A 26,488-nucleotide genomic window follows, 5' to 3' on the forward strand; every position below is an offset into this window, starting at 1 on the left:
AAAGAAAAAATAACTTGCATTTATATATAGGGCTTTTTGCAACACCAGATATCTCAATGAGCTTTACAACCAAAGTACTTTTTGGAGTATCGCCACTGTTGTAATACAGGAAACGTGGCAGCCGATTTGCACACCGCAAACTCCCACAAACAGCAAATGAAATAATGGCCAGATAATCTGATTTTGGTGATGTTGATTAAGGAATAATTATTGGCCACAACACTGGGGATAACTTCTGCTCTTCAAATTAGTACTATAAGATTTTGTACACAAACCTGAACAGGCAAATGGAGTGTTTTAAAATCTCATCCAAGAGATAGCACCTCCAACAATAAAGCACTCCCTCAGTATTGTACTGGAGTGTCAAGCCTTGATTTTAGTGTTGCCCTTAAATTAATATCCTACATATTGTGAGAAAACTAGTGGGCAGTGCCAGGGTGCCTGGCTGGCAGTGCCAGGTTGGCACTGTACAAGTGGAAACCCCCCCCCCCCATTTGCTGCCGACCACCTGGGGTGCCTCAATGTTCTCCGGTTCTACCAGCAAGGCTATCACAACTGGTCCCTGTTGCTGGGGACCAGCTATGACTCTTGCTGGAAAGAACCTCTCCTGGTGAGGCCACAGAGGCAAGTGAGCCCATTCGATAGCATCCTGGGTTCATTAATTCAATTCTAAATAGATACAAATTTAAATTAAATAAATTATTCAGCTTCACGCCGGTAAGATCGCAAGAGGTGAGAAATCGGGCGCGAACCTGATTTCTCTGCTCTCTTGCGATCTTACCGGCTCGCCCCAAGCGGCTGGGCGCAACAGAAGATCGCCGCCATAGAGTACATAGGGGAGAAGAAAAGAAGAGGGTGCAGAATACAGTGTTATAGTCATAGCTAGGCTGTGGGAGATAACTTAATATAAGGTAGGTCTGTTCAGAAGTCTGATGGCAGCAGGGAAGAAGCCGTCTTGACTCAGTTGGTACGTGATCTCAGACTTTTATCTTTTTCCCACTGGAAGAAGGTGGAAGAGAGTACGTCCGTGAAGTGTGGGGTCCTTCATTATGCTGGCTGCTTTTCCAAGGCAGCAGAAAGTATAGACGGAGTCAGTGGATAGGAGGCGGGTTTGCGTGATGGACTGGACTACATTCACAACCCTTAGTTTCTTGCGGTCTTGGTCAGAGCAGGAGCCATACCAAGTTGTGATGTATCCAGAAAGGATGCTTTCTATGGTGCATCTGTAACAATTGGTGAGAGTCGTAGAGGGCATGCCAAATTTCCAATTCAATCGTAATGTTCAAAACAAAATTGGATAAATACTTGAAGGCAAAAAGAAATAGTGATTTACAGAAAGTGAAGAGGAATGGGATTAATTATATGTTTTGCCAAAGAGCCAGAAAAGGAATGATGAATGAGGAAAAGGCTCCCTCACTAAAAATAATTTCTTGTCTATATGTGCCAATGATATCACCTAGAGGACATTTCCATGCTTAAAAAAAAGTGGCCCAGTGGAATGTATTGTTTTAGAAAATTAGAAGGTGAGAAAGTTTGTTTGAGTATCATTTTTATGCCATTTTTCTTTCAATTCATAGCTTTTCGCATCAGCAGAAACACAAGGTTCAAATGTTCAGTCTTCTGGACAAACCCAGCAACTGCTACCTCAGCCAACACCAAACGTACCTGCAACTACTCCTCAAGCTAATCAGATACCTGCTATTCAGCCCTCAGTAATACCAGTCACAACACCGGCAGTACCAGATCCCAGCCAGCAAGCTACAGCTCAGCATCAACTACCTGCATCCCATGTATGTTACATTTTTAGAAATAGATGAGAGCATGGATGTCAATTTGCTTTGTAAGCTCCAGAAATACTATTTGACAAATGTTCCACTGATAATTCAAAAATTGTACATGGGGGCAATGACAACACTCCTCTTCATTGTTGAAAGTGCTTTAAATTTGAATGTTCAAAAGAGTAGACAAGTTAAGATGAGAAATCGCAGGTTTTGATCTCCCTTTCATTTAGGGATGAAGTATGTCCTGGTCATATTATACCAGTGAATTGATGCAAAGACCAGAAAGTGTCGAAAATATCTAATGTAAAATATAGTTTCTTTATTTGCTTTTTTTTATCCCTTGGTTATGATCAACTAAGTTGTTCTTGGTGAGAAAGCAAAGTGCATGTTTTAATGTGAGCTTCAACTGAAGTTTGTATTTCCCTATGCAAAAATGTGCTGCACCGAGTGTACCCTTTTTGATGGGCGGCACGGTAGCAGAGTGGCTAGCACTGCTGCTTCACACCTGGGTTCGATTCCCGGCTAGGGTCACTGTCTGTGTGGAGTTTGCACATTCTCCTCGTGTCTGCGTGGGTTTCCTCCGGGTGCTCCGGTTTCCTCCCACAATCCAAAGATGTGTGGGTTAGGTTGATTGGCCATGCTAAAATTGCCCCTTAGTGTCCTGGGATGCGTAGATTAGAGGGATTAGCGGGTAAAATATGAGGTATGGGCCTGGGTGGGATTGTGGTCGGTGCAGACTCGATGGGCCGAATGGCCTCTTTCTGTACTGTAGGGTTTCTATGATTTCTATGAGCAGACAAGCAAACATCTGACTCCCAAATTTTCCAATCTTGTCATTTAGTTTAAAATGCTTGGTGTGAGTTTTGGAACTTATGTTCTTTACACTGGGGGTCATCAGTTGGAATGGCAGGAAGATTTTCAACTCTCATGGGATGTGGGCAATGCTGGCAAGGCCAGTGTTTGGTTCCCAATCTCTGATTGCCCTTGAAGTAGTGGGTTACGAGGCTATTTCAGAGGGCAGTTAACAGTCAATCATGTTCCTAAGGGTTTGGAGTCCCATGTAGACCAGGTCAGGTAAGGACTGCAGACTCCCTAATCCACAACTGAATCAGATGATTTTTACATCAATGATAATTGCCATGGTCACCATTACTGAGGCTAGCTTACGATTCCAGATTTAATTTAAGTGAATTTAAATTCCACCAACTGCCACGGTGGGATTTGAACCCATGTCCCCAGAAGCTTGGCTTCTGGATTACTAGTCAAATGACATTACTCTGTACTGCCATTTCTGCAGGAAGGCGGTGACATTGTGGTATTGTCACTGGACCAGTAATCCAGAGACCCATGGTAATACTCTGGGAGCCAGTGTTCAATTGCAGGTGGTGGAATTTAATTTTTTTTTAAAATCTGCAATTAAAAGTCTAATGACCATGAAACTATTGTCTATTATTGTAAAAACCTATATTGTTCACTAATGTCCGTTTAGGGAAGAGAATTTGCCATCCTTACCTGGTTTGGCCTACATGTGGTTAACTCTTAAATGCCCCCTGAATTGGCCTAAAAACCCACAAGGTTGTATCAAACTGCTAAAAAGTAAATAAAATGAAATAAAATAAACGAAACTGGCGCTCACACCTCAACAGCACTGTGGGTGTACCTACACCTCAAACTGTAGCAGTTCGAGAAGACCCGTCACCAGCACCACCTGAAGGGTAATTAGGGATGCACAATAAATGCTGGCCTAATCAGCAACGCCCACATTGCATAAATGAATTTTAAAAATCAGCACGATCTCCCCATAAAGTTGAAACCAAGGCATTTTAAAATTGATTAGTCGTTATAATAGGAAAATGGTCAGAGTTGGCACTCCAGAAGGATGAACCATATCGGTCAAACCTTGCAATGTGTCCCCTAAGAGATTTCTTTTCCTCCACTGCTACTGACCCTCCAAAATCAGAACTTTCCCTCAATACTTGAGAGAAGTAACTGTTGTACATTGCAGTGTTGTTAGCCTTTGAAATGTTTCATGTTTGAGCTAAGTATTTTTGTATAGTGTTTGGACAACAAAACTGTTAGATGGACAGTTCAAATTTGGTATGGTTTTGGTATCAGAAGTTTGCACTTTCAAAATTGAAATGCCACGCTTCTTTCCTCGTGTTAAGTAAAAGTGATCCAAACCCCTTGTAGATTATGTGAACTTTCTACCATAGTCATTGAAAATCATAGCCTTTTTTCCTTACCCCACCTTCTTTCCCCTACATTATGGCTAATTGGAAGACCCCAAGTTACTGCCTTAGCTCCTATAAATGAACTGCTCACAGATTAGAATTGCAGTTGGTTTTCTCCGAGATCAATAGTCAGAGGAAGTAGTAAATTTGTTTGTAGTAAATCAGCTCTGACGAAGGGTCAAAATGTTAGCTCTGTTCTCTCCCCACAGATGCTGTCAGACCTGCTGAGACTGTCCTTATAACATTAGCTTGGCAGTGAGGAATTTTGTATTATGCTCTTTAGTTGGAAGAGTTTGTTTTCTAATCTGTTTCCAATTTGGAGAATGTGCAAGTTTAGAAATTTCTTTAGTTTCTCTTTAAATTATATCAACTTTTGTTGAATTTTATAACTATGTGCAAAAGATTGTTGTGTGGCAGTGACACCTATAACATTGCCCAAGGCAAATCTGCCACTTGATGCATAGTTAGTCAACCATTCATTGCTTATGAGGCTGTGGGACATCATCAGAGGTGGAGTTCGATTTGGTTTCTACCCTTTTCCAGACTGCAGTGTAAATTCTATTAAGAAGCAAAGCTATTAAAAAGATGTGTGGGCTAGGTTGATTGGCCATGCTAAATTGCCCCTTGGTATCAGGGGGATTATGGAATCATAGAATCCTACAGTGCAGAAAGAGACCATTTGGCCCACCGAGTCTGCGCCAACCACAATCCCACCCTGGCATTTTACCCTAGCTAGTCCCCTTGACACTAAGGGGCAATTTAGCATGGCCAATCCACCTAACCCGCACATCTTTGGGGTTACAAGGATAGGGCCTGGGTGTAATTGTTGTCGGTGCAGGCTTGATGGGCCAAATGGCCTCCAGTACTGTAGAAATTCTGTGATTAACAAAATGGAAAATTGGTCCTATTAGAGCTATTTCACCTGAAGTTTTAATCGATCTATCGATCTGGTGATTTTTTCTCCCTTGCTGATGGAAGTACCTGGTGCTTAATGTACAGTAGGTGAATCATTAAGGTCCACATTGGGAAAAGACAAAAGGGCATAATCATAAAATGAGACCTCAGCAATTTAGAAGTAAAATCAAAACATTTTTATCATTTCTAACATTTTCTCTCAATGGAAATCTGGATCAATCCACATTTTCAAAACTGGTACCTAAATGTTTTTGTTGGGTGCAAGAGTACAGAGCAATAGAAGATAAATAGGTGTTTCAGGTAAAGTGAGACGGTATGGTGGCACAGTGGTTAGCACTGCTGCCTCACAGCTCCAGCGACCTGGGTCCAATTCCAGCCTTGGGTGACTGTGTGGAATTTGCATGTTCTCCCCGTGTCTGCGTGAGTTTCCTCCAAAGATGTGCAGGTTCGGTGAATTGGCCATGCTAAATTGCCCCTTAGTGGCCCAAGATGTGTAGGTTAGATGGATTAGTGAGGGAAAATGGGAGGAGTTACAGGGGTAGGGTGGGAGGTTAGGGCTTGGGTAAAATACTGTCAGAGTCAGCGCAGGCTTGGGTCACATGGCCTTCTGCAATATAGGGGTTCTATGATTTTATAATTGGTCGTCATCTAATTGAGTGGTGGACAGAGCAGAGGGGCTGAATAACTTGTCTCCCAATGTAAGATACTACTTAGTCCTTTAAAATAAAATACTGGCATATATTGCTTCTGTGAACCTTGAAATATTTGACTTTAAATTTGTGATTTTTGAGCAAGTATTGCTTTGACCTTTTCATAGGTTTGCACAGCTTTCATAAAATTGATAGTGTGCTTCATCTCTACTTTCCTCCTATATCATTCTACTGAATAGATTCTTGTTGCTTTCAGTGTATTCCTGGTTCTGCTGCTCCAGATGCGCACCAAACACCCATCAGCCTCGTGTTAAGATTACGGTAAGTGAAATCTGATCAGAACGTCCGGTTATCCTGCCATGATATCTTGCAGTTTCATGGTGTGTGCTCAGATATGAAACAACTTTGAACCATGTTTTTACAAAGGTTTTTTTTTACAGAATCCCATTTCAAATGGGATTAAGAATTATGACATTGCGGATGGGCTGAGCTTCTGAAACCTACTACCAAGACTGCCTGGTCTTTTCCATAATGTTGTCCATCTTGACCTCTGCCTCAGCCTATCTGCCTCTGAAACACTCATGGTTTTATGACCTCTGGACCCAATTATTCCAATACTCCCCTGGTCAGCCTCCATCTTCCAATTTCCATATACTTGAGGTTTGCCCAGATCGTAACTTGTACAGCCCATTCTCCCATTGATCCTCTGCTTGCTGATTTACACTGGTGCCAAGTCCAGCAATGTCTCAAATTTAAAATGTTTTCCTTAAACCCCTTCCTATATCTGCAACCCCCTGTAGCCCTACATCACTCCAGTAACCCTGCATTCCTCCAATTCTAGCTTCTTGCGGATCTCCAGTTTCCTTTGCTGAAACATTGTTGCCTTCAGCTGTTTGAAGCCCAAGCAATGGGATAAAAGCAAAATACTGTGGATGCTGGAATCTGAAACAAAAACAGAAAATGCTGGAAAATCTCAGCAGGTCTGACTGCATCTGTGGAGAGAGAATAGAGCCAATGTTTCGAGTCTGGATGACCCTTCATAGCTGAAGACAAAGAAAACAGGCCAGGATTTGTTACTAGGTGAAAATCAACAGTGGTGGGATGAGACCCTCAAGTTACTACTAAAGGAGCTCGATGGGCTTTTTTATTCATTCGTGTGATGTGGGTGTCACTCGCAACACTTGCATTTGTTGCCTATCCTTAACTGCTTTTGAGCAAATGGTGGTGAGTCTCTGCAGTCCACCTGGTGTAGGTACACCATTGTGCTGTTTGGAGGGGAGTTCCCAGATTTTGATCAGCAACAGGGAAGAAACAGCATAGTTAGCAGTCAGAATGGTGTGTGGCTTTGAACGGAGCTTGCAGGTGGTGGTGTGGTGTTCCTATGCATCTGCTACCCTTGTCTTCTATTTGCTATTAGTCATAGGTTTGCAAGATGCTCGCGAAGGAGCCTTGGTGAGTTGCAGCAATTCATTTTGTATTTAGTAAACATTGATGCCACTGTGTGTCAGTCGTGGAGGGAGTGAATATTTAGATTGGTGGATCGGGTGCTGATCAAACAAACTGCTTTGCCCAGGATGATATTGGAGCTGCACTCATCCAGCCAAGTTTGAGATTATTATTCCATTGGTCTCCTGACTTGTGCCTTGTAGATGACGAACAGGTTTTTGGGAAATCTGGAGATGAGTTATTTGCCCCAAAATTCCCAGTCTCTGACTTGATCTTGTAGCCCCAGTATTTATATGCTGGCCCAGTCCAGTTTCTGGTCACTGGTAAGCCCCCAGAATGTTGAGTATGGGAGAGTGAGCAATGGTAATGCCATTGAACATCAAGGAGAGGTAGGATTCTCTCTTGTTGGAGATGATCATTGTCTGGCATGGTGCAAATGATATTTGCCATTTATCAGTCCTCAAGCCTGAATGTTGCCCTGGTCCAGCTACATGCCAACATGGACTGCTTCAACATCTGAGGATTTGGAAATGGTGCTGAACGTTATGAAATCATCTCCACTTCTGACCTTCTGATGGATACACACTAAACTGCAGCTTACCGCATTTCTGTGCAAAACTTTATTGCTGTTCCTTGGTTCCCAGATCTCTGCATGCTGTGTTCATTGACTGTTCTTGGGTACTCTGTCCAATTTCTTCATTACCAAATCCTTGACCACATTTTTAAAAATTCTATGTTGGTCAGTCTACATTCCCATTTAACAAATAATTGAGTTGTCAATTGAAAGTTTAAAGATATTAGAGAATTTGCATTCATATAGCATTTTTGTGAGCTCAGGGTGTCCCAAAATACTTTCCACCTCAGAGGTACATAGTTGACAATAGTGTGAAAGCACATTTGATCAATTTGCAAATAGCAAGATCATACAAACAGCTACAAGATCAGGTAATCTGTTTCTAAATGATCTGTATCTGACAGCACAACCCTCACTAAGTACTTTACTAATGTCTCTAGAACTCGGGGATATAAGTCCACAATTTTTTAACTCCAAGGCAAGCTTGTTACTACTGAGTCAAGATGAACACTTTCAAATTGTTTAGTTTCATGGTGGAACCATTCCAAACTTGTCTTTGTATTACATAATCCTGCTGAGCCCATTAATGTCATGTCTTGAGCTTCAAATTGGTCATAGGAATTTACTTTAAGGAGATGGATTATTGGTGCTGGATTGGTCAACTTTTATCACAGTTGAACTTATTTGCACTTTGCACTTTCGCATATATCTTGAGCAATAAATATAATTGACAAAACACATTATACTCATCTGTGCAATGCTGTAGATAAGGCATAAGAAATAGGAACCGGAGTAGAACATTCGGCTCTTCAACTCTGCTGCACCATTTAATAAGATCATGGCTGACCTAACACTCGCTAAGTCTGCTTTCCTGCTTTCTCTCCATAACCCTTAATTCACCTGTGATTAAAAACCTATCACACTCGGTCTCAAATGTTCACGGACTCAGCCTCCACAGTTTCCTGTGGTAAAGAACTCCAAAGATTCACCACCCTTTGAGAGATGGAATTCTTCCTCAAATCTGCCTTGAATGAGCACCGCCTTTATTCTGTGATTGCACTGGAAGGGGTGCAGAGGAGATTCACCAGGATGCTGTCTGGGATGGAACATTTAAGTTATGAAGAGAGATTGAGTAGGCTTGGGTTATTTTCGTTGGAGCAGAGAAGACTGAGGGGCAACCTGATCGAGGTGTATAAGATTATGAGGGACATGGACGGAGTGGATAAGGAGCAGCTGATTCCCTTGGTTGAAAGGACAGTCATGAGGGGACATAGGTTCAAGGTGAGGGGCAGGAGGGTTTAGGGGGGATGTGAGGAAAAACCTTTTAACCGAGAGGGTGTGGAATGCACTGCCTGGGAGGGTGGTAGGGGTGGGTTGCCTCATATCTTTAAAGTACCTGGATAAGCACTTGGCACATCATAACATTCAGGGCTATGGGCTAAGTGCTGGCAGATGGGATTAGTTGGGAGTTCAGGTGTTTCTAATGTGTTGGTGTGGACTCGATAGGCCAAAGGACCTCTTCTGGGCTGTATGATTCTATGATCAACAATATTTCATTATATCAATTATAAGTATAACCTGTGTGGAACCTGACTGAACCTATTGGCTTAATTACTCGACCCTCAACTTATCACAATGGTGTCATCCTAAATTAGTGTAGCTCTGAAATCAAATGATAAATTAATACAGGTCAGGAGTTGCACGATTTTGAGGATGCAAGGTTGAAAGGCAAGGCACAAAATTTAGAACAGCAAATGATGAGGTGAATCAGGAAATGATGGTTAGGTATATCGAAATTCCGTTGAAAAGCCAAAAGATTGCTGGAGAGAGAGAGGGAAATTAAGGAGTTGCACAGTTTTGAGGCCTTGGGAAAGAAAACAACTGCGAGATCGATCATAATTCCATCAAAGTTCATTTTGGCAAATGTGTTTTTTTTTCTATAGCCCAAAACACCTGGTGCTATAGAAACCGCCTGGAATTTTCACGGTAACTTTATTGCAGTGTTAATATAAGCCTACTTGTGACACTAATAAATAAACTTTACTTAAACTTTATTTGTGCGCTGCAGTTTTGATTCTATATTTAGAGGCTAGCAACTTCACAAACAGCTTAGTTGGAATGTCTTTGTTCGTGACTTTGCTTTCTTTCCTTTGTCATTTAACAAATAAGCACTGGAAAATGTTTAACACCTGGGTACTGAAATGCTGAAGGGAAGTTTTACTTTAACTGCAGACTGTTGTAGTGTAAATGAATATCTAATTACATAAGTACTGGGCTGGTGCAATTTTATTTATTTATTCTCTTTCAGGATCAGAGTGCTGTATGAAAACTAAAATGGAAAAAGGGATCATTTGTATTTTTGACATAAATATGCTTTGAGATGTCATGTTTTGGGCCTGTGATTGAATTTAGCTCCGAGGCAAGGAAGGAAAGCAGTAAAGGTAGCTCACGGTGACTGGTGGCATGCCTCAGGGGTCAGTGCTGGGACCACAACTTTTCACAATATACATTAACGATTTGGAGGAAGGAACTGAAGGCACTGTTGCTAAGTTTACAGATGATACAAAGGTATGTAAGGGACAGGTAGTATCGAGGAAGCAGAGGGGCTACAGAAGGACTTGGGACAGGTTAGGAGAGTGGGCAGAGAAGTGGCAGATGGAATACCATGTGGGAAAGTGCACTTTGGAAGGAGGAATGGAGGCATAGACTATTTTCTAAATGGGGAAATGCTTTGGAAATCAGAAACACAAAGGGACTTGGGAATCCTTGTTCAAGATTCTCTTAAGGTTAATGTGCAGGTTCAGTCGGCAGTTAGGAAAGCAAATGCAATGTTAGCATTCATGTCGAGAGGGCTAGAATACAAGAGCAGGGATGTACTTCTGATGCTTTACAAGGCTCTGGTCAGACCCCATTTGGAGTATTGTGAGCAGTTTTGGGCCCCATATCTAAGGAAGGATGTGCTGGCCTTGGAAAGGGTCCAGAGGAGGTTCACAAGAATGATGCCTGGAAAGAAGAGCTTGTCGTATGAGGAAAGGTTGAGGACTCTGGGTCTGTACTCGTTGGAGTTTAGAAGGATGAGGGGGGGGATCTTATTGAAACTCGCAGGATACTGCAACGCCTGGATAGAGTGGATGTGGAGAGGATGATTCCACTAGTAGGAAGAACGAGAACCAGAAGGCACAGCCTCAGGCTAAAGGGACAATCCTTTAAAACAGAGAAGGAGGAATTTCTTCAGCCAGAGTGGTGAATCTACAGAACTGTTTGCCGCAGAAGGCTGGGGAGGCCAGGAGTGTCTTTAAGACAGAGATAGATAGGTTCTTGATTAATAAGGGGATCAAGGGTTATGGGGAAATGACAGGAGAAGGGGGATGAGAAAAATATCAGCCATGATTGAATGGTGGAGCAGACTCGATGGGCCGAGTGGCCTAATTCTGCTCCTATGTCTTATGGTCTTATTGAGAAAATTGGCATGGCACTTGGACGGATGATAGAGAACAAGGTTTTCCAATGCATGAAAGGAGTGGAAGAAGGTGAGATATTCAAAGGGTGACCAGTTTCTAGAGGAGGAAAATTCTACCCTATTTTCATTGGTGCCTCTACTGTTACCTTGAAGCCATTCGATTTGAGGAAAAGGCTGAAGAAGATTATCAAGTAGGGTGATAATCACACAATACTACAGTGCAGAAGAGGCCCTTCGGCCCATTGAGTCCACACAGATGCATGCAAGGCACTGACCTGCCCACCTAATCCCACTTCCAGCACTTGGCCCATAGCCTTGAATGTTATGTCATGCCATGTACTCATCCAGGTACTTTTTAAAAGATGTGAGGCATTCCACCTCCCACTGGCGCAGCCAGTGTGTTCCAGACCGTCACCACCCTCTGGGTTTAAAAAAACGTTTTTTCCTCAAATCCCCCCTAAACCTCCCACCCCTCACTTTTTTAACTTGTGTCCCCTCATCTGAGGGGAACAGCTGCTCCCTATCCACCCTGTCCATGCCCCTCATAATCTTGAACACCTCAATCAGGTCGCCCCTCAGTCTTCTCTGCTCCAGAGAAAACAATTCAATCCAATCCAAGCTCTCTTCTTAAATTAAATGTTCCATCCCAGGCAGCATCCTGGTGAATTTCTGCACCCCTTGCAGTGCAATCACATCCTTCCTATAATGTGGGGGACCAGAACTGCACACAGTACTCCAGCTGTGGCCTCACCAAAGTTCTATACAACTCCATCATGACCTCTCCGCTTTTGTAATCTATACCCTGATGGATAAAGGCGATGGTCCCATATGCTCTTTTCACCACCCTATTAACCTGCCTTTCCACCTTCAGAGATCTATGGACAAACACGCCAAGGTCCCTTTATTCTTTGGAACTTCCCAGTGTCAGACCTTTCATAGTGTATTTCCTTGTCAAATTCCTTCTTCCAAAGTGCATCACCTAGAGGGAAGGGTCCAGGTGGAGCAAGAAATCTGGTGAGGGTTAAAAGGATCTGCTCAGCAAAGGCTCAGAAAAATTCCTGGCCCAAGGAAATGTGCAAGGAGGTGAAGGTGATGAAGGAAAAGTACTGTCATATCAAGCTCGAATTACTGTGAGGTTGATTGAGGCCTTTGCGAAGGTTATATCATTCACGGTCAGTGAACGGGAAGTTGGAGGTCATCATGAATACACAGCAATTCAAAGAAGGAATGGGTCAGAAGGAAATGAAGAGCAAGAAGGACCCAGATGGGCTTTGGTACCCATGAACTATTAAAATTTGTAATTCTTCAAATCTTAAAAGGAAAATCAAAAGTTTTTGTTAAATGCCAGATAAGGCAAAGGATGAAATGGAACTGCAGACCATGAAAGCTTTGAAATAATGAGTAATCTGCTAAAGAGAGAAGTCAAGAGTATACATGTGGCATAGATGGTTTTGAGTATGAATCTCAGGGTGCATGAAGAAGAATGATTCAAGGAATGCTGAATGTCTCGGAGATGTCTGTAATTGTAGGTGGATCCAAATCATGGAATTTCAGTTGGAATCCAGTTGGAGCCAATGGCAGTTGCTGAGGAAGGCGATGTCACTGTTAAAACAAGGTTTGGCAGTTAGCTGATCAAACGCACAGATTGAAATAGAAAACAATAGAGGTGTGCAGGGTAGATGTGACAAGTGGAAATCCCACTGGAGAGAACAGAACCTTTTCAATGCAGGAATTCTTGGAAGAGAAACAGAACACTAATGCAAAAGCAAAATAAATTTTTAATGTATTATACGTAATATGCTGACAATGGGTGACCTACCCTCAGTTTGCACGGCACCCACAGAAAGGAGAAGAAAACACTTATCTGCTAACATGCATGAAAAAAGCGTCCCTTGATAATGGAATATTTATAATCATTTCAGTAAAATTCAGAGCGAGACTGATTCTGTAGGGAGTTAACTGAATTACTTCCATTGAATTTTTAAAAATTCATCCATGGGACATAGGTGTCACTGGCTGGGTCAGCATTTATTGTCCATCCCTAGTTGCCCTCGAACTGAGTGGTTTGCCAGGCCATTCCAGAGGGCAGCTGAGAGTCAACCACATTGCTGTGGCTCTGGAGTCGCATGCAAGCCAGACCAGGTAAGAACGGCAGATTTCCTTCCCTGAAGGACATTAGTGAAGCAGATGGGTTTTTCCAACAATCGACAATGGTTTCACGGTCATCAGTAGATTCTTAATTCCAGATGTTTTTATTTGAATTCAAATTCTACCATCTGCTATGGCGGGATTCGAACCTAAGTCCCCAGAACATTAGCTGAGTTTCTGGATTAATAGATTAGCAATAATACCACTAGGCCATTGCTGTAGGTATACTATCTTCCATCTATTGTCCATCAACCAAACTCTTAAGCTATTGCTCCGGATGTCTGTGTAGTAATTGGAAATTGTCTCTCTTTTCCCCCGCAGTAATTTGAAGAAGGAGCTGAATGACATAAGATTTGAATTTACTCCAGGTAGAGGTAAGGTGTCCCTTCATTTTTGATGCTCATTTTTGATTTCATGGGTCAGTGCGGGATCTCAATGGTGAGCACCAGCTGTCGTCATTAAGGATTTATGGATCAGCTATATTTATTTTACCTTGCCCTATTAAGATGACTTAATCCCAGGAGAGATACTAGTGCAGCAATATGTTTCCATTTCCCACACCCAGTCAGCCCTTTGACTGCAACTCAGTCTGACGAGCAGTGCACAGATTTGTGATATGATCCTACACACACACACAACTGTGAAATTCCAAGCACCAATAAAAAGGTTACTAATTCTGGAATTTGGATGACTTGTGATTATTCTCTGTTCTGTGATTATTGCCTGAACACCCCTATATTGTGACAGCTTTGTAAACTGTACTGAACCAGCTGCTCTGCTATCTTCCACATCCTTGTAAATGTTTTTTTAATCATCAAAAGTTCACCCTGACCGTAGTTGAAATGACTGGTGTTAATAGGTAGATATACTAAGTCACCCCACACTAATGACTTTCCAAACCAAAAGCATAAATCATTGAAAAGGGCTTGCCTTTCAGAGTGCTGGATGTTGAGAATTGGCACATTGCTTTCCAAGTATTTGTAATTTAATCTAATTGTTTTGTAAGTTGGCCGATTGTGACATATATTACTTTCTATTCCTTCCTACCTTTAGTTTTCTCCAAGCACATTATTGCATTCCTCCTTACTCTGACCCTATCTAATATCTTCATATTTCAGTACTGTCTGTCTCTCCCAATTCTCTGTAATCTTCTGAAGAAGTTATCTTGACTCAAACCGTTAACTCTGTTTCTCTCTCCACAGATGTTGCCAGACCTGAGTTTTTCCAGCATGTTCTGTTTTTATTTCGGGTTTCCAGCATCTGCAGTATTTTGCTTTTATCTCTAAGCCTTGTTTCTTTTCTCTGTTACTTCCTTGTTCCCACATTCCTGTCAAGTTGGTTTAAAAGCTCCCCAATAGCACTAGTTAACCATCCCGCCAGGACCTTGGACCCTACTCTATTCAGATACACCTGTCTGGCATGTAGGTATCTCATCTCTCCCAGGATAGAAATCTCTAAGGAATCTAAAGCCCTCATTCCTGCAGTCAGTCCTGTCACGCATTTGTTTGCTCCATTCTTCTATTTTGGTTCACTCAATTGACTGGATGGTTTATGATGCAGAGTGATACCAACAGCGCGAGCTCAATTCCCATACCAACTGAGCTTATTCATGAAGGCCCGCCTTCTCAACCTTGCCCCTCAGCTGAGGTGTGGTGACCCTCAGGTTAAATCGCCATCAGTCAGTGTTCTCCCTCAAAGGGGAGAGCAGCCTATGGTCATCAGGGACTATGGCGACTTTACCTTTTTTTTTTGCTTCTATTTTATACTCACTAGCACCAGGTGTAATCTATAGGTTGCAAACTTTAAGGTCCTGCTTGCTAGCCTCTTTCCTAGCTCTCAAATCTGATGCAGGACCTCGCCCCTCTTTCTACCTATGCACCAATATGGACCATGACTGCTAGGGGTGTATGTCCCCCTCCTTCAGAGTATCTCCAGCCACTCTGCCATCCTTGGCCCTAGAATGGACCTGGGACCATCACAATCTGGATGCTTAAGTTTCATACTGAGCAGGACTAATCCATCCATTGATAAAAGCAAAAGTACCTTTCGTGTTAAACAACAGTACACAATATGGAGTTCAGATTATAGACCAATCATTGAAATGTTTAAATGGTCACATTGACCAGCTGTAATTAACAAGTTCATACACTTGTTCTGACAGATACAGCAGATGGTGTTTCCCAAGAACTTGTCTCTGCAGGTCTGGTGGATGGAAAAGACGTAGTAATAGGTAACTATTGACAAGACCGCAATGTATACCTTCTGAATTTGAAGATTTTAATAGAAGATATTCTTTTGCAATCACACTCGTGTATAGTAGATATAAGTATAGTGGATACAGCATTGGACTAATAATCCAGAGATCTGCACTAGTAATGCTGAGAATGCAAGATCAAATCCCACCATGGCACTTGCGAATTTGAATTTAAGCTAGTATTAATAAATGTAATTAAGCTGTTGGGTTGTTGTAAGACCCATCACTGCCTTCTCAATTCACCAGAGGTTTTCAGTTGGTTGTAGCCTCTTTTGATGCAAAATGCTATCTCAAAACACCTTCAATAATTAATAAACAAAAACAGAAAATGCTGAAGAAACTCAGCAGGTCTGACAGCATCTGCGGAGAGAGCATAGACGTTTCGAGTCTAGATGACCCCTCGTTGTGACTTGAAACATTGGCTTTATTCTTTCTCCACAGATGTTGTCAGACCTACTGAGTTTCTCTAGCATTTTCTGTTTTTGTTTGATTCCAGCATCCGTAGTATTTTGCCTTTATCTCAGTAATTAATAAATCAGACTAGATTCATTATGGTTAGGGGTTTAACTTCCTTGACTATATTTTAATGAACATAAATGATTAACTTAAATATTTAACTTTTTTAATTAGTTGCAGCAAATCTACAGAAAATAGTGGATGAACCAGCTGCAAATAGATCTGTCACTTTCAAATTGGTGAGTATAACTTTTCCAAACTAATTTGGGAATCACTGTTAACTGGCATTTCAGATTCAGGAAAGGATATGGATATGCCTAATGCAGGTTTTAAATTAGAGGCATGCGTGTGCTGGCGAGTCAGCTGCAACTCTCAGTAGGTCTACTGTTCATTCCATCTAGGAAAATAGGAACTGGAATAGTTCAGCCCATCAAACATGCCCCGCCATTCAATTAGATCATGGCTGATCATCTACCTCTCAGCCGTGCTATCTCTCTATCCCCTAATGTCATTAGTCACCACAAATCTATCAGTTTCTGTCTGGAACATGCTCCATGATTTGAGATTCCACAGCCCTCTAAGAGTTCCAAAGCTTCCCCACCCTCCTAAGTGAAGATATTCCTCGGCATCTCGATCTCAAAAGACCTACTGCTTATCCTGAAATTTTAGACTCACCAACCAGGGGAAACCTCTTCTCTATATCCAGCCTGTTAGAATTTTGTAAGTTTCCGTGTGGTCATAACATTCAAGGCCATGAGCCAAGTGCTGGTAAATGGGATTGGATGGGAAGTCAGGTGTTTCTCGTGTCAGTGCAGACTCTATGGACCAAAGGGCCTCTTTGCACTATGTGATTCTATAATGTTCAAGAGGATTTGGACAGCCTGAGTGAATGGGCTTGAGCAGGGCAGATGGAATATGACCAGAGAACATGGAATCCCTACAGTGGCAGACGGAGGCCATTCGGCCCATCAAGTCTGCACCAACTCTCTGAAAGATTAACAGTGTGGTTGAGTGTCTTGGGCTACAACAAGTTATAGACACTACCCTCATCTACACACCTGGTCACCACCTCAAAAAATTCTATCAAATTTGTTTGGCTTGACCGCTCTCTGCATGTTGGCTAATCCTGATCAAGCCTTGCCTCTCCAACTAGAGATGGATGCTTCAGAATTCTCTCTAATAGTTTCCCTACCACTGATGCGAGACTCACTGGTGTAGTTCCTGGCTTATCTCTACAATAGCAGAACCACATTAGCTATTCTCCAGTCCTCTGCACCTACCCGTGGCCAGAGAGGAATTAAAAATTTGAGTCAGGCAATCTCTTCCTTGCCTCACACAGCAGCCTTGGGCACAATTCATCTAGACCTGGAGATTTGTCCACTTTTAAGCCTGCCAACACATCCAAAACCTGTCCTTTCCTATATCAATTTGCTCAAGACCTTTGCAGTCCCTCTCCCTGCATTCCATACCTTCAACCTCATTCTCTTGGGTGAAGATAGATGTGAAGTATTCGTTCAACATTTTACCAATGTACCAATCTGTGGCTTCACCCACAGATTTCCCCCTTGGTCCCTAATGGGCTCTATGTTTTCCCCGGTTATCCTCTTCCCATTGGTGTACTTGTAGAATATTTTGGGATCTTCCCTACTTCTACCAGCCAGAGCTTTCTCCTATCCCCTCTTCCCTACTTCTACCAGCCAGAGCTTTCTCCTATCCCCTCTTTGCATTCCTAATTGCTTTAAGCTCCACCCTGCACTCTCTACTTCACTAATACCTTCCTTGCATCCTCCTCACAACTTGCATTCCCAACCAGTTGGGCAAATCTGGGAATATTACAATTGATCCCCACATCCAAATCATTTATATAGATTGTGATAAGCTGTGGCCCAAGCACTACCCCATTAGTTACATCCTGAGAAAGATTAATTTATTCCTATTCTTTGCTTCCTGTCTGTTAACCAATTTTCAATCAATACTAGTATATTTCTCCCAATCCCAGGCAGTTTTCAATCAATACTAGTATATTTCTCCCAATCCCAGGCAGTTCAATTCTACTTGCTAACTTCCTTTGTGGGATCTTATCAAAAACTTTCTGAAAATCCAAATACATCACTCGTTCTCCTTTATCAATGCTACAAGTGATATGCTACAAGTGATATCCTCAAAAGAAAACTCAGCAAGTTTGTCAAACGTGATTTTCCTTTCATAAATCCATGTAGACACTCTCTCGGAGCTATCTGCTGTTCACCTGAACTGGGATTCACATGGGATGGTTGAGGAAGAGAGAGACACTGAAGGAAAATTTTTAGGAAAGGGAACCAATGAGTTTAGTGAAGGGATATGATTTGCAAGAGAGTCCAGTTCTGTGGAAGGGTTGGAGGAATTTATTCCTCAGTGTCTTTCTCGTCAGAATCACTGAGTGACCCATAATTAAATTGTGTCCAGAAACCACATTTTTGTATTATCATAGCTCAATTTGAGTATATGACCTCACCCAAAAAATCTATCACAACAGAAACATCATAAACCTACACTTTGCTGAATAAGTGTTCATAAGGACTAGCTAGATCTGCGATTTCTGCAGTGTTGGGGGGCTTGGTGTATGAGCTTGTAAAAGAAGTACAGAGAGCCTGTATGTTGTATGTAACTTCCTGTCAGTGCAGATGTAAGTACAAAAGCTGATTTACTGTTGCATACAGTACAGTTAAACAATTGACTATACTATATTCCATTGTTGCTTTCTCCCTCCTCGTACATCATCCAGGTGGCAGCCAGTGTTCATGTGTAAAACTTCAGAAATTAGGGGAATGTATACATTATTTGAGTGGGGAGAGAGACACTTCATAACTTTAAGTTCTTGCCCAGAGTCCGTCCTTTCAAACTCTCTCCTGCAAGAGAATCCTGCTTGATTTCTCACCAGCTAACTCAGTCCTATCAGGATCCTTCCTGGTCTGTCTGGCTCATTTTTAGTTTTGGCAATATGTTTAGTAAGGCAGGAAATCAAATTTGCTTGCAGCAATTATTTTTTTTTAAATTTGGATGTACATTTTACAAGTTGGTGATTATGCTCTGATATTTCTGTTGGATTATCACAAATACATTTGAGGTGTGAATATAAGGAAAGCAAACGTATCTGATTAGTTGCACTGTGGATCTAGCCTTGGGACACCGGTAACATGGACACCCCATTGTGTACTTTTTGTCATTGGTTAATTATACATTTTTGCTGAAGCTTTTTTTCTAATTAAGTTGCTGCTTTGTTTTGTTCTATCCTGTACATGCATGTTCTTGCAGCAAAATCCTGGCTGCAGATTACTCAGAAGCATGGAGCAATAAAACCAATTGGTACTTGTTGATCAGTAAACAGTTGCTGATGGTAACTTCAGCCAGGTGCTGAATGATCTGTTTTTCTGCATGATGTTTGACGGTTTGAGATGAGGTTTCATTGCTCTGAGTGTGTATGGGGTGTTTTCCCACTGCAAATTCACAATGTAGATTATTGAATTTTGTGCTTTGAGATGTGACAAACAGAATAATATTTTGATCAGAATAGACATTCTCCTCCAACCCCCTCCATATTCTAACCAGTTGTTCATTAATGTTCAAACGCTTTTATCTATTTAGAATTTTGTTCCTAATTTGCAGTTATGTGAACTTAATTTTCAAAAATGCTTTTTGGCATCTTCCTATACCATGTGCTTTCCCCTGATAAAGGCCCTAAAAGAATCATAGTGTCAAACATGTAAAAATAGTCATTTGTATCAAATCTTTGCCAGTGTTTCTAACACCTAGTCTAATTATACTGTGACTAGCTTGACCTTCATGCACACTGACTTTCCAGCAAGTTTCACCATTTGGTCTCAAATTCAAAATTGGGAGCTTGGACTGCTGATACCTTTCCCATCTCCAGAACAGGGATGCTCCGACTACTTGGAACAGTCTGACTAGTGTTGTACTGGCTGAAATTGACTCACTCAACGAAGGTTAACCAGGGATTTTTCTGTTATCTGTGGCTCAAAGGTACAACTTAGTGTGATGTTAGACAATCTCCTGTAACAGTGTGTACAAGGGTACCTAGATCTAGAACAAATATTGCCTTCAGGCAAAGTGGGGTGTGGGGCAGGATAATTGGAACAAGATAATGGAATCCCTGTTTTGAAGACTCACCTTTTGCTCTTGTATCAAAATATTGTATAAAAAACATTACTACTAGTTAAATGATGAAATGCAGGGCCATGCTTTGGGGTTAATAGGAGTGTGCTGCTTACCTTGCTGTACAAGTTGAGTTGGAAGATAGAGAACTAAGGTGCTCCCACTAGTGGGAGAGTGTATCTACATTACAAAAGTTTCTGTAGGCAGTTTCCATTACAAATGTCGTAGAAATATATATTGGAAAAATGACACTGTTCATGCATGTGTGCCATTTTTAATGTTATTGATATTAAAGCATTTTTCTTTTGATCCACAGGCTTCTGGTGTTGAAGAATCAGATATTCCTGATGATGTTAAACTCATAGGATTTGCACAACTTACCATTAGTTAAGTCACACTACAACAAAAAATCCTGCTGACCCCATCTGTGAATAGGTATCTCACTGATGTTGGCCTGAAGAAACTTGTACTGCCAAAGAGTGATGACATTGCCCGTAGAAGTTGCAGCATTTAACCCCCCCAGCCCCACTTGCCCTGTAACAAAGAATCGACAAATAGAAAGTGAATTGAGCATTTGCTTGCAGTACCCTAACAATGGAATATTCACCATCAAGAACTTTCCAGAGCGTTCCAGCTTGCAGTTTTTCCACAAGATTCGGGGTGCCCTCTGTAGGCAAACTGCAGAATTGTCAGCTCTCATCTATTTTCCCAAATCCTTCCTCCTTTTTTAAAATTGCCTTATTTTTTTGACAGAGCTTTACTGATCAGTTGTATTAAAAAAAAATCTTCCCCATGGAACTCAATGCGACCTAGTGCAGCAGATTGGAAAATTGTGGTTTCAGTAACTCATCTTTAACTTGAGTAGTTTTCATTGAGCACACACTTGACACAGATTAGAAGCAACACAACACAAGAGCAATACTGATATCTTTTTAAAGTGCAATTCATACGAATTGTACTTTTCAAAGGGCTGTAACCCAAAAAAAAAAATGGGCTGCAAGCCTTTTTTTTGTGTTTGCGCTTATTGCGCATTAGAGCTACCCGGGCACATCATTAACCGCCTTTTGACATGATCTAAAGTAGTTTTATTTTGTTTATATGTGGTAACGATAAACCGGAATATAAATATTATTGCAAGAAATCACTGAGGGTGAAGCCTTTTCATTTTTTTCATTTATATAATATAAAGTATTATGGCACAATCTGTAGCCCACCTTATAATCTGCAGATGGAGTGTGCGTGTGCGTAAAAAAAAAAGACACCGCAATTGGTTTAGTCTTTCCCTGGTACCAGTGTGTGAAGTTGGTATTAAGAGGAAATTTTTTTTGACCTGTCAGATCTTTTAGTACAAAAATAAATTAAAAAGTTGCAGCTGCTGAATGGCCAATTGTATCTTGTAATTCTCTTCATGGGTTATGAGTTGTCCTGTTTAGACTTATGCAGCATTCTGTAATTTTGAGCAAGATCACATGTTTTGTTAAGCTTCTTGGGACTCATCTTTGGGTTGCAAAAAGACAATGAGATATGCAACATTGAATAAGCTCCAGTGACAATGTTGTGAGATGTATTGGTACTATCATGCTTCACCAAGAATCTCTCACAAGCCAATACACTTTAAAGTTGCACTAATATTCTAGTGTGATCCTCTTAATTTATTACTCCAAACCTCTGACAGATCTGCTGTATGTCATCCTGGTGCTAGACTGCCTCAATGCTCCCAAATTTAGGCAGAATGTACAACTGAATCGTTGGATTTTTAAATAAACATTTAAATTCGACGTAGTTTGAGAGTTACGCATGCCCACCGTTCATACTTTACCAAACTTTCAGTGACAACACTATCCCGAATTCAACAAATTTAGCCTTGTGATACCATTTGCATAGGAAATGTAATAAAGACCCTATATAGCATCAGTCAAAGCACTTCTAGAAGAGCAGATGGAGTTGGTAATATTGCCTTGTAGAACACTTGCTGCCTTGTATTGCACATTTTGGACAGGCCATCAGTTTGAGGAGGGAGGTGAGGCCTGAGCTTTCAATGCATGTCACAATTCACTATGTAAACAAAAATCCAAAAGTTGTCATACCTTGCTGCCTTTAAAGGGTTTTCAAACTTTTCTATATAAATAACTCCAGCCCCCTGACTGCCACCCTGCAATTATTCACACACCCAAGGGAACTTGTGTCCTACCTTCTGCCGCACTGTCGGCTACTAGAAGAGCAACGCTGCCATTAGACAGAATAATATGCTTATAACTCAAGATATTTAAAGCTGAGAAGGGCCTTTAACTTGTCATTTATCCATCTAGAAAGATCCTACAGTTTCCTGTACCAATTGCTACATGACTTGTTCCTTAATTGATTCCAAGATATTCACCACTGGAATTCCATCCCAAGTGTTGGTCACAATGTATGAAGAACTATTTTCTGATATTGGTTCTAAATTTACCTTTTACTAGTTTGACCAGTGTCTATTGTTACAATTTAATTTCAAGTAATATTCCCCATTAATCTCTCTTAATCCTTCAGCCATCTTAGATGCTGCTATAAAGCAATCTTTCCTCCTTGACTGAAAATCGAGTGCAGAATAAACCCCAGATTTGTCCAGGAGCTGAGTTCATGGGCTGTTACACACCCACCTTCAAATGGGCACAAATCGGATGACCTTGCAGACCCCAGTTTGAAAACATACATGTGAAAGGAAAGATTTATGGAGAAGTAACTGGAGCCACATAATCACATAGTTAGATTGATTAGACTTGTGGTGCTTTTGAAATACTTTTGAGAAACAATCAACTTGATATTTGAAAGAGATGCCTGGAAGAGGCATGTACTTTTCAAAATAACTGCACTTAAAGTGATAAATTGTACTACTGTGTAAATACTGCAAAATTGTTTTTTAATAATTTTAAAATTACTGAGTCTTTCACTGTTGGCCTTGGTATCCATTTACTGTCTTTTGACTGATTTGAGAAAACAAATTTTGGCTTTAGTGGGGAACCTGTTTCAATTTGTCTTCCAGCACATGGGAATTATAGGATCTTTTACGTGACCCACCTGCATGATTTTTAACAACTTTCTCTTTTTTCTAAGTCTGTATAGACTAGCATTAGTTACTTTATTAATATATATCTATTAACTGGGACTGAGGACTGCTGTCACTAAGGATATCTCACAACTTGGTGTCATACTGATTGTAACACAAAGGTGTAAAATATCGTGATCACTTATTCTTTTTCAACATGATTGTTTTGGATTTTATTGCATGGTTTTGCTAATTCCTTTTAATCAATAAACAGCAAACTATCTCCTGTTGTGTATTTGAAGATGAGATTTCAACAGCCTGCCGTTTAGCAAATCTCATGGAGAATCAAAAGTTAAGCTTATAACGAGATAAAGACTTGACCGATCGAGTCTTCTGATTTGAATCAGAAGAAAGGCTCTTGCTTTCATATCATCTTAGTTGTTGGCCTTCACCTGGGTGGTAACATTCCTGCCTCCCAAGTCAGATGAAAGTGGGTTCAAGTTCCACTCCAGTGTCTTGAGCACAACCTAGACTGACACTTCATTGCATTATTGAGGGAGACTTTGCAGGTGCTGACTTTCTGATGAGACGTTAAGTCTACCCTCTGCTGTCTGCCCTCTTAGGTGCATGTCTAAGAAAGAAAAATCTCATGACGCTTCTCGAAGAAGTACAAAGGAAATCTCCCCATTATCTGGGCCAACATCTCGGCACGGGGGCAGAGTGGTTAGCACTGCTACCTCGCAGTGCCAGGGACCCGGGTTTAATTTTAGCCTTGGGTGCCTGTCTGTGTGGAGTTTGCACTTTCTCCCCGTGTCTGCGTGGGTTTCCTCCCACAATCCAAAGATGTGCAGGTTAGGCGGATTGGTAAATGCACGGGGTTATGGGGATAGGGCTGGTGGAGGGCCCTGGTAAGATGCTCTTTTGGAGCGTTGGTGCAGATTCAGTGGGCTGAATGACCTCCTGCACTGTAAGGATTCTGTGGTTCTATCCATCAACCAACGTCACTAAAATAGATTAGCTGGTCAATGTCATGTTGCTGTTTGTGTTTCCTCGTCTATAAATTGGCTATTACACTTCCTACAATGCAGCAATAGCTATACTTCAAAAATGCTTCATTGATGGTAGTGTGATTTGGGACATCCTGCGACATTAAAAAGGTTAAAATGTGTCTTGACGTTTCACAATTTATTTTGGTTATGCAGCAAATGGCTGTGGTAATTGTAAATCAGCAGCTTCCTCGAAATAGCAATGACTTTTGCTTTGCTGGTGTTTGAAGAAGGAATGTTAGCTAGGCTGCAGAGTTCTTTGCACTACTTCGAACACTGCCGTGGGATTTCTAACCTGAGCAGGCTGGTGACTTGCTTAACAGTCTTTAAACATCATTTGTGGATTTTAGTCTCACACCATGATCTCTACACTTTATTAATCTATTAATATCTCTAACCCTTAAAAGTTCTTTCTCAAAGGGCACTGATCCAAACTGACCTAGAATGAACAACCATTTTCTGATTCACTTGCCCTTGGGAAGGAAATACATGATTTTAATCTTAAAATTACTATCTGCACTTACACATTTCATTAGACATATTGTTCATTTTTCTTAACTTGAAGTCCAATAAAAAATGGGAGCCTAGTTTTATGAGCAACTTTTAAGTGATATGGCTCCACATGTTGCTTTTGGGTAAGTCGAACCATACAATTGAAGACTAATGTGCATAAAATATAAAGCACTAAACGTTTTTAATAAGTGTTTCGACTACATAGTTGGCTGTTTAAACTGTAATAGAAACACAAGGATAATTTAATATTATGATGTGCATTGGTTAATATCGAAGCTTTGGGACATGTTTAGACCATATTCACTCTGCTCTGTGTGAGGACCAGAAAAATCAAAGGAATTGTATTTTACTGGCTACAACACTCCTCAAGATTAGCAGGAATGATATCAGTGGAGGCAGGGGAACAGGTTGTTTGGCAGAAAGTACATAATCCAATGAGATGTGGTTGGGCTGAGGGACAGCTAAAGATTTCAATGCAACAGCAAAAAAAAGTATGTGCGTTTTGACTAAGACAAAACTCAACCTGAGTGCGGAAAACATTGCAGCTGTGGGCTGACAATTAGCATACTGTACTGTAAATTCTACGGAAAATGGAGACCTTCTAAATGGTGGGCATGCAGCACCCTATGCATTGAAGAGCCCCAGTGCAGGCAGTTTGTGCCTCCCGCTCATCAATGAAGAATAGGCACCCATCTGAGAGACTAGTTGCTGCATCCTTGTCCCACCCTGACTGACTTCCTGAGGTCAGTGCTTGTGTGAGGGCTTGCAGGTCTGAGTGCAGTCCCATGAACCCCCTCATTGCATTCCTGGAGCTGCCTCCATGAAAGTCACCACTCAATGGATATGTTTGGAGCAAAGGATCAATGCAGCGCGCATGCTCTGCAAGGACTCCTCCATGACTGAGGCCATGGCATACTGACCTTCATGTGGAAATGCTGGCGTTGGACTGAGGTAAACACAGTAAGAAGTCTCACAACACCAGGTTAAAGTCCAACAGGTTTATTTGGTAGCACAAGCCACAGTGGCTTGTGCTACCAAATAAACCTGTTGGACTTTAACCTGGTGTTGTGAGACTTCTTACTATACTGACCTTTAGCAGTCTCTGCCAAAAATCCCTGTGCATCCTGCTTGACATCCAGCATTTTCTGTCTGATGGATGACTCGAGGCTCATCACCTTCCTCCGGCTCAGTGTGGTCTTGGTCTCCAGCAGTCTTCTGACTGCTGACGCCCTGGGCACTCCCTGCCTCCATCATCAATGAAGGGTCATCATCATTCTATTCCAACTGACTCGATGCTGATGCGAATTATGTTTGCTGCATTTAAGTGAACAGCCAGCATAATATCTGAGGTGGGAAAGGGAATCTCAGACCTAGGAATATGAAGGCTGCAAGAGGTGGATTATGAGAGGATGAAGGGGAGCGTCTGCATTTGGGCATTCAGACTGCTAAGGGGCAAGTGCGTGAGCAACGTGAGTTGGTGATACAAGGGCTGAAGACGTGTTCACTGACCTTGACCACCATGTGAGGTCATTGAACTTTTCCCAGCACCATTCTTGCCATTCAAGTGCCAGGCAATGATCATCTCAAATACAATGTCTAAGCATTCAATAGCACTCAAGGTGTCCCTTACTATCAACCTTTGGGAATTACCATGGACTAAAAACTTAACATGACTAGTCACATAAATACTGAGGTTGGAAGACCAGAGGCTAGGTATTTTGTAATGAGTAACTCGGCTCCTCATTGCCAAAGCCTGCCCACTACCTCTAAGTCACAAGGCTGGCGTGTGATGGAATGCATTCTATTTACCTGGAATAAATGAGGTTCCAACAGCCTT

At 41.5% G+C, this 26,488-nt stretch overlaps 1 protein-coding gene across 1 annotated transcript in view; it reads left to right on the forward strand.

Moving 5' to 3' along the window:
• Positions 1–21,443, forward strand: part of oxsr1b (oxidative stress responsive kinase 1b) — a 172,819-nt gene extending 151,376 nt beyond the window's left edge. Inside the window, exons 13-18 of the mRNA XM_078215842.1 lie at positions 1,578–1,790; positions 5,834–5,898; positions 13,527–13,579; positions 15,367–15,435; positions 16,090–16,154; positions 20,384–21,443. Coding sequence (XP_078071968.1) covers positions 1,578–1,790; positions 5,834–5,898; positions 13,527–13,579; positions 15,367–15,435; positions 16,090–16,154; positions 20,384–20,458 — 540 coding nt within the window. The 3' untranslated portion in view covers positions 20,459–21,443. The remainder of the gene's footprint in view (positions 1–1,577; positions 1,791–5,833; positions 5,899–13,526; positions 13,580–15,366; positions 15,436–16,089; positions 16,155–20,383) is intronic.
• The last annotated feature ends 5,045 nt before the right edge of the window (positions 21,444–26,488 follow it).

Source organism: Mustelus asterias, chromosome 7, assembly GCF_964213995.1.
Source record: "Mustelus asterias chromosome 7, sMusAst1.hap1.1, whole genome shotgun sequence".
Classification (NCBI taxonomy): Eukaryota; Metazoa; Chordata; class Chondrichthyes; order Carcharhiniformes; family Triakidae; genus Mustelus; species Mustelus asterias.